The sequence below is a fragment of the Mesoplodon bidens genome (assembly GCF_964165515.1).
Source record: "Mesoplodon bidens genome assembly, chromosome: 5".
In the NCBI taxonomy this organism is placed as follows: domain Eukaryota; kingdom Metazoa; phylum Chordata; class Mammalia; order Artiodactyla; family Ziphiidae; genus Mesoplodon; species Mesoplodon bidens.
Window position 1 is genome coordinate 111,585,353 of NC_138161.1, and position 12,879 is coordinate 111,598,231.

Below are 12,879 nucleotides of genomic sequence, written 5' to 3' on the forward strand. Positions count from 1 at the left end.
TGATTGAAGGAGAGACTGAGCATGTTTAAGTCTTATGGGAGGTATCTGCAGAGAAGATGTTGAAGATACCCATAAAAGAGTGGTATTCTGTGGTGGCATAGTTTCTGAGATGGCAAGAAGGGATTCAGTGCACAGGTGACAAGATAGGATGAAGGACATATCTTCCCTGATAAATAGAAAGAAGGAAAACTGATAAAATGTTTAAAAATTAGGACAACAGTTTTTGTTTTTTTTTTAAGGGAACTTTATTTTTATTTATTTATTTATTTTTGGCTGCTTTGGGTCTTCATTGCTGCACAGGCTTTCTCTAGTTGTGGTGAGCGGAGGCTACTCTTCATTGTGGTGCGTGGGCTTCTCATTGTGGTGACTTCTCTTGTTGGGAGCACGGGCTCTAGGCACACGGCTTCAGTTGTTGTGGCACGAGGGCTGGGTAGTTGTGGCTCGCGGGCTCTAGAGCACAGGCTCAGTAGTTGTGGCGCACAGGTTTAGTTGCTCCGTGGCATGTGGGATCTTCCTGGACCAGGGCTTGAAGCCGTGTCCCCTGCATTGGCAGGCAGATACCTAACCACTGCACCACCAGGGAAGAAATTGGGTTTGTTTATTGGAGAGACAGTAATAACCCTGAATATTTCAGTATCACATAATGGCTGTAAATTATTGGGTGCAGGTTTAGTATCTCCCCATCCAAAGGGTTATATTGGCCCTTCCATAAGAGTAAGCTACAGTTATCTGAAAGAATAACTTAAACTTTCATCTGATTTTAAAATGCATGTTATATTTTTAATTCTTCAATATGCTCTTTCTTTTTGTTTCCTTCTAACAGCTTTGTCTTTCTGTTATTTTTCATAGGCTTTGGTGAAGCATGTCCAATCTAAAGGATATCCAAATGAACGTTTTGAACTTCTCACCAACTTCCCTCGAAGGAAACTCTCTCATCTGGACTATGATATTACATTACAGGAGGCAGGCCTTTGTCCTCAAGAGACTGTCTTTGTACAGGAAAGAAATTAACATCATGGCCTGACCTCTCTCAGCTTACCCCTTTTTTTCCCTTTTTCTGTGAGATACCATGTCACTGAGTATGTATTTTGGCTCATAGGACCATAGAGCCAAAGTTGGGCAAGCAAGTCACCTGCCTTCTCTTTTATTTCTTGTTCTCTCCTATAATCAGTCTCACACACCCCACCCCACCCCTCTTTTTCTCTCTTCTCCCATTTTCTTCTTTTTCCTTCTTTTCTCTCTTTCTTACCTAATCTGGTGACCAAATGGAAGTGTTAGGATAAGACCTCCTAGTACTGGCAGCAGGAAATGTATGTTCCAATAAGTGGTCTCTTACACGGCACTTTTTTGGGATCAAATGATAATGTTACTCCTCAGACTCCTTTGGTAAAGGAATGGCTAGATTCAGAATAAGAACAGCCTCCTTTTTTTGTAAGCCCCATGTTTAGTAGGGAGAAGAAATTCTCTAACACATGTTTTGTTTTATTATTCATGTAGGAAATATCATGTAACAGTGTCCAGGGTTTTGTTTACATGGAAAAAAAGCGTCCTTTATAATTATTGCTCATCATATTTAAAATTTTTTTCAAAGGATTCCCATCTTCCCAGCTAGAATTGTTTCCATGATATGTGTTATTGACAGAAAGAATGTTAAACTAGGATGAGTAGCATGGGGTGGCTTTCAGTATCCTAGCCTGAGACAGCTTTCTTTATTACTCTATAAACTATCTTGATCCTGCTAGTCCTGGAATGGACATTTCGTGAGCATATTGTGGTGACTGGGATAGGAAGGTGCTTGCTGTTATTGCCAGTACAGCATAATCGTTCCTTTGGCCCTTCCATTGTTTGGGTCCACAAGTGATCTGTAGGAAGGCAGATGTTCAATAATCATGAGTACAGTGGCTTGTAGTTGTAACCACTATGGTTATTGATTGTCCTATGTACTTTAAGGCATACTTAATGTATGCCCCAGGGGAAAAAGAAAAGATGCAGCTGAGAGTTGCTAACCATGTTCCTTTGGTTAGAAATAATGATTCATTTTTTACCCTTGGTTGGAACAGTCTCTAAAAGGCTCTGGTGACTGAATGAGCCTAATTCCTCATGCTGTTTCTTGCAAAAGGTATCAAAACTGAAAACCTCTCTAAGTGGAAGACCTTTAAAATCAATTCATAAGACAACATTTAGTAAGGGAGGTGGGGAAGATTACCAGTAATCTTCAGATGTGGGTTTTTTCTGCCAACAAAAGCCACATTCAAATTGTAGTTGATGAACGCTTTTTTCAGTATTATTTAGAAGAGGCCATCTTGAATCTGTATACTATGATTTGACTTATCAGCTTCACATTATGCTCGATTCTTATTTTGAGCTTTAGAGTCCTCTGAAGGGGTAGTAGTAACTCTGGTGGCAAAAATCAGAACTTTAACTTGTTATAAAACCATAATACAGAATGAACATATTTTGTCAATTGGGGTTTAGATTGACTGATTCTTCTGCTTGAGGAACATAAATTGCTATTGCTCAGAGACCTTTAGGTTCCCATCTACTTTAAGATCACTGTCTTGGCAACTAGGGGATTAAAAAAAAAAAATGTACTTGTTGTTGCTAGTACACAATTAGAGAATACAGTTTCTAATGGTTGGACTTTGAGGGACCCTCTCTAAAGAATGAGTTATGTATCTCCTCAAGGAAATCATGGAAAATTCTGTTTATTCTTCAGTGAGTCCTATTGAATTAATGTTCTTACATTTTTTCTAAGTCTGTGTAAGTGCTTATGTATAAGTATATAATTGTATAAATATTTATAAATATATTTATATAATTACAATTTCATTTATACCTTGAGTCAAAGTTCTCTCTTTAGATTGGTGACTGAGTAATACCACTTCGGTGTTTTTTTCATAGGCTCTCGAGGCTAACTAGCAGCTTCTGATTTAGTGAGGAGGCATGGTTTTCATGTTAATTCCTCAGTTGTATCTCTGAAATTGGATAATATACTTGCTATCTGAAGAAAAGAGCTGTATACAAAGGTGCATTAGAGGGTAAAAAAATTGTTGGTTTTAGACAAGATCAGAAATCTAGAAATTCAGGGAGGCACAGGGTAAGAAATGAGGTTATGCTCGGCGTTGGTGCTGTCATGGCACCTATCTCCACTCAGCAAAGTCACAGCTGAAGTCCAAATCTGTCAAAAACATGAAGTCAAGAATTTTCCCCACAGGATTCTGTTTCATTCTTTTACCTACTAGTTTCTCTTTATAAAACATATCTAGAGAACTTGAGACAGCATGTTCGTTAATGATAGGATGTAGTTCTTTCTGATGAGCTCAGCCCTGGCATATCCATTTATGAGAAACCAAAGTGACTTTTTCAACTTCGATGACTGTGAGATGACCACATCAAAGTGATATAAGTAAGCATGTCAAAGAGATAGGGCATGAGATACTGATCCAACTTAGATAAAACTGGAGTGTTTAGAGTATAAGATTAGAGGATTGTATTTTATTTTGAGGCAGGAGTGTAATTATCCTGGCCTTGATATAGAGGCCCATGGGGGAGGCATTATGGATTGTACACAGGAAGAGTATGGATTGTGCTTTGTTGAAGAACTTAATCCACTTAGGTAGTATGTCTTATTTCTTCTGCAAATTCCTTAGCTCTTTGGAGGCGAGGTTTTATTGAATAGATAAAATGAAGTTAGTAAATACGTAAAAATAGTCATTCCTTGTAGGTATTGGAAACAGCTTGAGAGAGATCTTAAAAGGTAAGGAGGAAAAGAACAAGATAGACTTTGAGAGTAAATGACAGGAGACAAATATAAAGAGATGAAATGAAAACTAGCGGGGGAAAAGTAACAGAAGTCTTTTGAATTTGATTTAGGAAGGAACCAGAGAAGAGAACAGCCAAATGAGGGAAGAACAGGGAACTAATTTTGAGTAACTAACATGTGCGAAGTACTTTATGTGCATTTTCTCCTTTAATCTCCCTAAGAACTCTACCAAATGGATATTTTCCCCATTTTATAGATAAGGAAGAAAATTGAAGTTCAGAGAACTTGTTCAGGATGTCACAGCTAGTAAGTAAGTGGCAAAATCAAAATTGGCATTCATGTTCTTTTCACTCCCATGCTGTAGTCTCCTGCAATAGGAATCAATTTGCTCAAAAGGTTATCTTCCCATTGTTTGGCTCTGTAAGTTGTCATTTAATTTTTTTCCTTAAAGCTTGTGAGATTTGTGCTATGCCTATAAATTCTAATTTACACCATTATTTTGAGGGGCAGATTACTGATTGCTTTTTTAAAATAATGCAGTGATGAAAATGTAAGAGGAAAATAACTATGGCATTATTTGCCAAGAAAAAATGGAAAGGATAAAAAAGAATTTTATTAAATTTTTAACCATTTCTCAGAAAAGATACAATTATCTTTTCTGTATCCCATCTGTATTAGATTATTGAAACTTCTATGTGTATATTTTTAAATCTCCTATAAAATTCTACTTCCTTGATTCTATAAGTTAACAATTACTTGAGTCCTTAATCAAAGTTGGAAGAATCTTGAAATCCAGGATCTGGTTCCTGCCTGTTTTATCCAGTTGGAGAGACACACTACACTTGAGACAATAGGAGAATATGTAAATGCTTACCTTTCTGATACTGAACCATAATTACAATAGAAGTTTAGAAAAGGTAAAGAATAGTGTAGGCTTTAGTTAGGAAAATAAAACTGGAAAGTGGCAAACACTGTGGCTCAGATTTTCTTTTGACTTACCTGTATTCTTTAGTTCCAGCTTTTGTAACTACTAGATTTAGGGCATGATGTTTTAACAGTAAGGCATAACTAATACCCAAGTAGGAGAGAATTATTGATCCCAGGATTAAAGATTTTAGCTAGCAGGGATCTCACTTGGATACTTAGGAAAATACCAGAGGGAGCCACTTGCTACTGAAAAGTGAAGGAAAGATTTAATTTCTATACCCAGGTACAAATTAAATGTATAGTACAATATATTATATATGTTATGCAGAAAGGGCACTATATGTAGGCAATAAGTGTACTTGGGTAACAGCTCTGCTTCTAATTAACAGAATTGGACTAGATCAATAGTTCTTAGTCTGTTCAAGTAAAAGGGCTTGTAATTTTAAAATTCAGCAGTGGTGGGGAGTTGTGGGGTTAAGTATAAATATCATTAATTCCATAAGTGGAGAAAATGTAAATGTGCATATGGAATTGCAGACCTTTTGCAGAAACTCTTGGAACCTACAGATTGTAGACCACTGAATTAGATTATCTCTGAATCCTTTCCACTCCAAAATTTAATGCTTTTAGTCTCTTACCTTTATTTTATATATTATCCCTAGAGTAATTAAAAGTATACATGTTAATCAGTTCTTGCTTTTTTTTTTCTGTGTCCAGGTTTCATTTGCCCAGTAACTTGATCTACCCTACTGTGATGACTGTAATCTCCAAAAAGGAGAGTATAATAGTTACAGATGTAGTAATGATCTTTTAAACACAATTCATTACTTTTAAAACTTAATGCTGTGTTCCTAATCAGTGTTGAGTATGACTAACATGTAATGAGAACCAAATATTTCACTGATACCAGAGTTAAATTTTATTTTGTATGTGTGCTTAAACAAAGCACTTTACTGGCTGAGCAATTGTTAGGAAATTGATTTGTGTAAGCTGTAGAATTCACACTTGGTTTTGACAGAAACAAGTGTTTCAAGATCCAGTTAGGCCGACTTTTTAAAATATTTCTTATCCCATAGAGTGTATCTCCATGGTGTCATTCTCTCTCTCTCTCTCTCTCTCTGGCCCTCTTTCATTTAGGGCCAAAGAGAGAGAGTAAATAGTATTCAGTAGTACTACTCAATAGTAAATCATGGGATGGGGGTTGATGAATAAGTAATGTCTTGTGTAAAACTAAATGAGGGTAAGAAGAACCTACCCTTCTGGTGAACATGGCAGTTTTCCAATAGGACCACTTAAAAAGACAGCTCTGTACTCTGAATATTCAACTTCATTGATTTGCCTTGCTTAGCATTTTAGTTACCGCCTCACCATGCAGCTTAGTATTGCACTGTACACATTTTAGAATGGTGATAAGAATGTTTTTTAGTACTGAAAATAACCAACAGAGAACACCAAGCCTGACATTGATTTCTCCTGACATGTAGAAATTCAGTATTTCAGTGATGGCTATTTTGGTCTTTGATTCACCTATGTATCAATCCTGCTAGAGAGACAGCTTAGAATCTAGCTTTTTTCAATAGAGATTATGACGACCTTGGTAGTTTTCCCATGAAGTGATCTCATGGTTAAATTATTGGATGTAATGAGACCCTTAAATTAGAAAATCTTTTAATATAATTTTCTATTTTACTTTTCCATTCTCTTCTTGATTTTTGACATCTGTTCTCAGAAAATGTCATGATTTTTAATGAAAATTGGCTGTGTTTAAGAAATTCCATTTCTAAATTTTAATATGTAACATTTTTCATTTTTCATAAATTAATATACAAGGAAAAAATTTGAGGCAAACATCATTTTTATAACTCATTTTCTCTCTACCTAAGAATCCTTATTCCAAATATAGAATAGCTAGCTCCATAATACCCCTCTGCCCTTTTTTGGCCTATGGAATGCAGTTGTATTGCTTAGAATCTCAGTAATTCTCATAAACATGATAGTTTTTGGTACAGGCCTTGCTTTGACATATGATCTCAAAGTAGAGTTGAGCAATCTAATATGAACTACTTTAATAAAACATAATTTAGCATTTCTGTATTTTCAAAAGATAACCAGATTTATTTGTAGGATTAGAGATACAAATACCAATGGTAGTATTTTGCCTAAGAACAATCACATATTAATCTATAAATATGGAAAGCTGCCTTGTTGTACTTAATTCTCTTGCAACAAACAGCAAGTTTTTGTTGTTTGCCTAATAGTATTTCCTCTACAGAGATCAAAATGCCCTAAGATTTTATATCCCTTATAAGGTCACTTGGGTTTACAAATTGGAATAAGCTGGACTTAACATAAGAAAAATTTTATCTCCATTAAAAGAAGTTGTTAATCTAACTGGGCCACCGTGAATCACTCATTTATTAGACATGGTAAATAAAATAGGAAACATTTCAAATAATTAGATAAATTCTGACCTGGAATTGAATTCTCCCTTCCTTAAAATCTTTTCTATTTGCTTTTTTCATAGACTCAATATGGGCATCTTATCTGATAAGGGAGAAATTCTTGATATGGAACCATTCCCTGCCATTGTGCTTTTTTTCCCCTCTGTCAAGGTCACTGACTTTAAGTACATGTCACCAGGATATATTTCAAGTTAATGACATTGGAATGTTGATGCTCAGTTGGATATCTTTCTGTTTTCAACAGAATAGCTTTATAGTATGCTTTTCTCAAAGCTTCTGTGTTCTTAATAATGGAAAATATCAATAAATGGTGTGATTCAAAATATAAATAGGTTTTTGACACTGATAATCAGATGCCCTTAACAGTAGCTTTTTGATAATTTATTGCCCTGTAAGTTAAACCTCATGTGGAGTGACCATTGCCACCAGAAAATCCCCTCTTACATGCTAATTAGAATGAAAGGAGTATGTGACCTCCACTTTTCAGTTAATGAGTAGGAAGTTTGTAGGGGCTGTTTATCTTACCTGTTGGGGGACTTGGGCCTTGTTACTTTCCTAGGTTTGTCACTTTGGTTTGGAAAGGGTATTAAAAACTTGCTGGGAAACAGACAGTAAAGCTATGAGATTATCCTCTAGTCTTAAATGTAGAGAAATGAGTACCAGTTGATGCTAACACAATACTTAGACTTTGAGGGGCTTCCAGCCAAGCTTTGGCATGAATTTTAGACCCAATTTTATTCACTCTTAAGAATCTTTCTTTCTAGAATGGTTTTCCCTTTGATTGTTAACAACTTCTAAGCATCTGGTGTCTTTTTTTTTTTAACCCTTTAAGCAACAAAGTAGGTATTGATTGTTCCATGGAAACACTCAGGAGTGTTTGTAGGCTTCTGTGCATGCTTTGTATGAGTTTAGTTTGAACAATGCGTTCTGAATCATCTGGGATGTCCAATTCTGGCATGTCTTCACTAACTGTGTTTTTTAAACATTTTCCATGACATTTTCCAAACCTCACTTCCCATCTTATTCAGAGAAGTTTAACCAAGGAATGAAATTTGGGGATAGGGATGGGGGTGGGTTGGGGGCTTGAGTGAAGTCAACTTAGGGTATTTGCTTTAGTGTTCTCAAACAGTTTCTCACAGTGTTTAGAAATTCCCTGGGATGTTTGTATACTCACCTTATTCTGGATAAAGTGGTGGTCTTAGTGAGATTTGCATTCTTAGTGCAGGACAGGCTCTAAATTTAATCTGTAGTGTAACTTTGTTATTGAATCCAAGAAGATAATGGACAGAGACAGTGCTTCTATTGTAATGTTTCTGGCAAGTGTTCCCTAAAATCCACATATGTATAGTTCTCAGTTTTCTGGGCTTTAATCCCGTGGTGCTAGGAGATATCATTTGTTTCTGCAGTTCTTCTCAAGAGTGGGAAGAAGGCTTTGGGACCTGTGAGAAAGGGGCAACTGGATCATCCACTAAATTTTTTTGTTCAAGACACACTAGAGACCCTCCTGTATTTCTAGTAAGTGATAATAAAGGTGCTAGGGAAAGCCTTAAATTTGAAGACATATGGAGGCCGTAGAAAATCTAAACTTGTAGGAGGAGAAAAACAAGCCGTTAGATAAAGCAGAGCTGTAACTGCTGGCTAAGACTCAATGGAACTTCCACTTGCTCTAAAACCAGGGAAATCTTAGATAACTGGGTGTGATATATCTATAGATACACATAGTCTATAGGTAAATAATTTCTAAAATGAGGATCTTTCTCTCAGTTGGTGATCCTCTGGTTTTGGCTGTACCAAATTGTGAATATTCTTGCTGTGTTGTACCCAGTTGCTTTATATTGATACTGCAACTTGAATTGGGGAGGGGGGCGGTGGGACATTTGGGGTTGGGGAGGGAGGGAAGTCTTTTGAAGACATCAGCTCACTGTGCTGAGAGAGGGACCAAACTCAAGGAAACCTCTGATCTATAAATTCAACTGCTGCATTTTTTTATAAATACATGTAAATGTCCTGTTGTAATATTTGATCTTGGAAATAAAATCAAAAACTTTTCAGTATTAGTTTTCTTGCATTAGTTTTCTTGCATAGTTTCTTGCATTATTGTAAGACTCTGGATACTACTTTTGTTAATACAGTTCAGGTTTGCTTGCTCTCATATTCTCATGTTTAGCACACTGTAGTATTTATTGACAAAGGTTAGTTCATAGTCTGGTTGTCAAGGGTGATGTTTGTTAGCTTCTTCTCTGCTCTTAGTTAACACGTTGAATGTTCATGATAAATGCTCTATAAATGTTGGTTGAACTATTCATGAAATCACTGGGTTAGCTAGCCTTGTAAGGAAAGTAAGATTCTGTATTTGACATATTGGCAGTTCAAGCAGAGTCTAGTCTTTCAGATCAGCAGTGACTAATGACTAAGGACTCAGCTTAAACAAGTGAAGGAAAAAAAATAATTACTAAATTGATGGGAGAAAAACCAGGAGTTATGAAAGATCATGATGAGCAAAACAGACACAGCCCCTGCCCTCAAAGAACTTTCTTTTTAGTTAGGAATACAGATAGTAAACAAATAAAAAAATATAGATTTGATTCAAACACTATGAACAAAACTGGAAAAGGAGCCAGTAGAGAATTCTGCTTTAAATAGGATGTTGGGGAGTTAACATTTAGGCTGACACCTGAAGGATGAAAAGAAGGTGTCCCATGCTAAGAGTAGGAGGAAAACTTCCAAGGAGAACAACAAATGCAAAGGCTGTGGAGCAGGAAAGTTTTTGATGTATCTGAGGTATTGAGAGAAGGCCAATGTGTCTTGCATGTAGTGAGCAAAGGGAGTGGCATAAAATGTGTAAAAGCCAGATCATACAACACCTTATTAGGCCCAGTAAGGAGTTCATATAGTGTTCATATAGAGTATAACAGGAAGCCATTACTGTGTGGAGGGTGGATTGCAAAGGAGCAAGAGTAGAGACTATTGCAATGAACAGGGTGCAAAACGGAAATTGCCTGGACCAGCGTCATGGCAATGGAACTGGGAAGTAGTATAGAGATTAGAGATGCTTTTTTTTTTTTTTTTTTTTTTTTTTTTTTGCTGTACGCGGGCCTCTCACTGTTGTGGCCTCTCCCGTTGCAGAGCACAGGCTCCGGACGCGCAGGCTCAGCGGCCATGGCTCACGGGCCCAGCCGCTCCGCGGCATGTGGGATCTTCCCGGACCGGGGCACGAACCCATGTCCCTTGCAACGGCAGGCGGACTGTCAACCACTGCGTCACCAGGGAAACCCAGAGATGCTTTTTTTTTTTTTAAGATGTTGGGGGTAGGAGTTTATTTATTTATTTGTTTGTTTTTGCTGTGTTGGGTCTTCGTTTCTGTGCGAGGGCTTTCTCTAGTTGTGGCAAGCGGGGGCCACTCTTCATCGCGGTGCGCGGGCCTCTCACTATCGCGGCCACTCCTGTTGCGGAGCACAGGCTCCAGACGCGCAGGCTCAGTAGTTGTGGCTCACAGGCCTAGTTACTCCGTGGCATGTGGGATCGTCCCAGACCAGGGCTCGAACCCATGTCCCCTGCATTAGCAGGCAGACTCTCAACCACTGCGCCACCAGGGAAGCCCCCAGAGATGCATTTTAAGGTAGAAATTTAAAGACTTAACTGTTGGATTAGATGTGGGGCAATGAGGGAAGGAGAAATCAAGAATGACTCAAGTTTCATGCAATGGATAGGTAGTAGTATCATTCCTGAGGCAGGAAGACTGGGGGATCAAGCAGATTTGGTGGGTTAGAAATCATTTTGGATGTGTTAATTGCAGCACTTCCAAGTGCAGGTGTAGTATAGCAAGTTGAACACGTGATTCTGAAGCTAGGAAGAGAGGTGAACTGGACTTAGAGATTTGAGAAATCATCAGCGCTATAGATGGAGTTCAGTGCCATGAGAAAGAATGAGGTCACTCAGGAGAAAGTTAAAGAAGAGGGCCCAGAACCCAGGCCTGGAGATCACCAACAGGAAGAGGCCCCGTCTAGGAGGTGAGGCCAGTGAGGGAGAAGAAACACCAGAGTGGGTTGTCAAGGGAGCCAAGAGTGAGAATGTTCAAAAAGCATCTAGTGGCCAACTATCTAATTCTTCCTAGGGGCCGAGTGTTCATTAGACCCAAGAAATCCTTGGAGACCAAGAAGTTTCAATGTGATGTTGGAGATGGAAGCCTAACTTGAGTGGGTTGAAGTTTGTAATATTTTTATACTAATGAAGAAAAAAGGAAAAAATCCCAAACTTCCTCTTCAGTGGACTGGTATAAATGGCAACTCTTTCAACATCACTTATCTTCCTTTTTTTCTCTCTCCAATTGAGGAAAATGTGCACTCTTGTTTAGTCAGCTGTCAGTCGAAGTTGAAGCCCACCCACCAGGAAGCTGATTAGTCCGTCACTCTTATTTGGGAGACACTGGCCTGATTGTTGTTACCTTTTCCCTTTCCCTCTACCAGTGAATTCCATTTTCTCAACTTCCTCTATTCCTTGCTCAAATCTCACCTCCAAACCTCTCAATATCCCCCAGAATGGGACATCTGTCTATCCTGTTTTCGCAAGCCTTTCGGCCATGGGAAGCCTTTTATGGCATTAGGCAAATTGTTTTCCCACCCAGGCCCCATTCTTAATTTGTGCCCACCCTAGACTCCCATTTACTTTCCCCTAGAAATATCACCAAGTGATAACTAGTAGCTGTGTCTCCAATAGAGCCAAATTCTGATATTATTAACATATCTGTAAGAAGGTAATATTTAGTTCTTTCATGGCAGTGACCAGGCCTCTGTGGCCATAGAGGGCTTACCACAGGGGAATGAAGAATTTGACCTAAGCTGGCCTTACTTAGTAAAACTTTATTGCAAGCATATAGTTTCTAAAAGAAGGCTCTTGTTCATCAGATTAATCATTGAATTAATTGTCACAAATTTACCCTAAGGAACAAGGACTTAAAGTTGCCCTCACCAGCCCCAACTAAGTTTGGCACTTTAAGGTGTTAAAGCCAAATTCCATCATTTTCCTTTGCTGGGTTATACCTAGGATTGGAATTGCTGGGTCATAGGGTAGGTGAATATTTAATTTTGGTAAATGATATTGCCAAACATTTAACCAAAGGGGTCCTACTAATTTACACTCCCACCAGCAATGTTCCAATTGCTTTACATTCTCATCAACATTTTAAACTTAAGCCATTCGGTTACGTGTTTGGTAGTATCTCACTGTGGTTTTAATTTGCATTTTCATGATGAGTTAGAGCTTTTCATATACTTATTGGCCATTTGAGAAGTGCCTGCTCAAGTCGTTTTGCCCAGTTTTTACTGGTTCTTTGTCTTCTTCTTCACTGGTTTGTAGGCATTCTTCATAATTCCAGGCATGAGACGCTTGTCAGATATATGTATTATGAATGTTTTCTCCTGTCTATAGTTTGCTTTTTCACTCTCTATTTGATGAAGAGTGGTTCTTGATTTTAAGTTCCATTTATCAATCTTTTTCTTTATGGTCCCTGCTTTTTGTGTCCTGTTTAAAAAAATCTTTGCCCACTTCCCACTGCATTTTTATTTACCTATGCTATTTATATGCCTCTTCCCCACAACTGTGAGATCCTTGAGGGAGGGTAGAGGCTGCTGTATCTTATTCTGCTCTGTAGACTCAGAATCTAGCATAGAGCTTAGAACATGGTAGGAATTCAGGAATCACTTGATTAATGAATTAATTCATACACTG

General features: G+C 37.9%; 1 protein-coding gene across 4 annotated transcripts in view; it reads left to right on the forward strand.

Moving 5' to 3' along the window:
* Positions 1–9,203, forward strand: part of UBXN7 (UBX domain protein 7) — a 70,036-nt gene extending 60,833 nt beyond the window's left edge. For all 4 annotated transcript variants that reach the window (XM_081234120.1, XM_081234117.1, XM_081234119.1 and 1 more), the window contains one exon: positions 850–9,203. In XM_081234120.1, the coding sequence (XP_081090246.1) occupies positions 850–1,011 (162 nt within the window). In that variant the 3' untranslated portion in view covers positions 1,012–9,203. The remainder of the gene's footprint in view (positions 1–849) is intronic.
* The last annotated feature ends 3,676 nt before the right edge of the window (positions 9,204–12,879 follow it).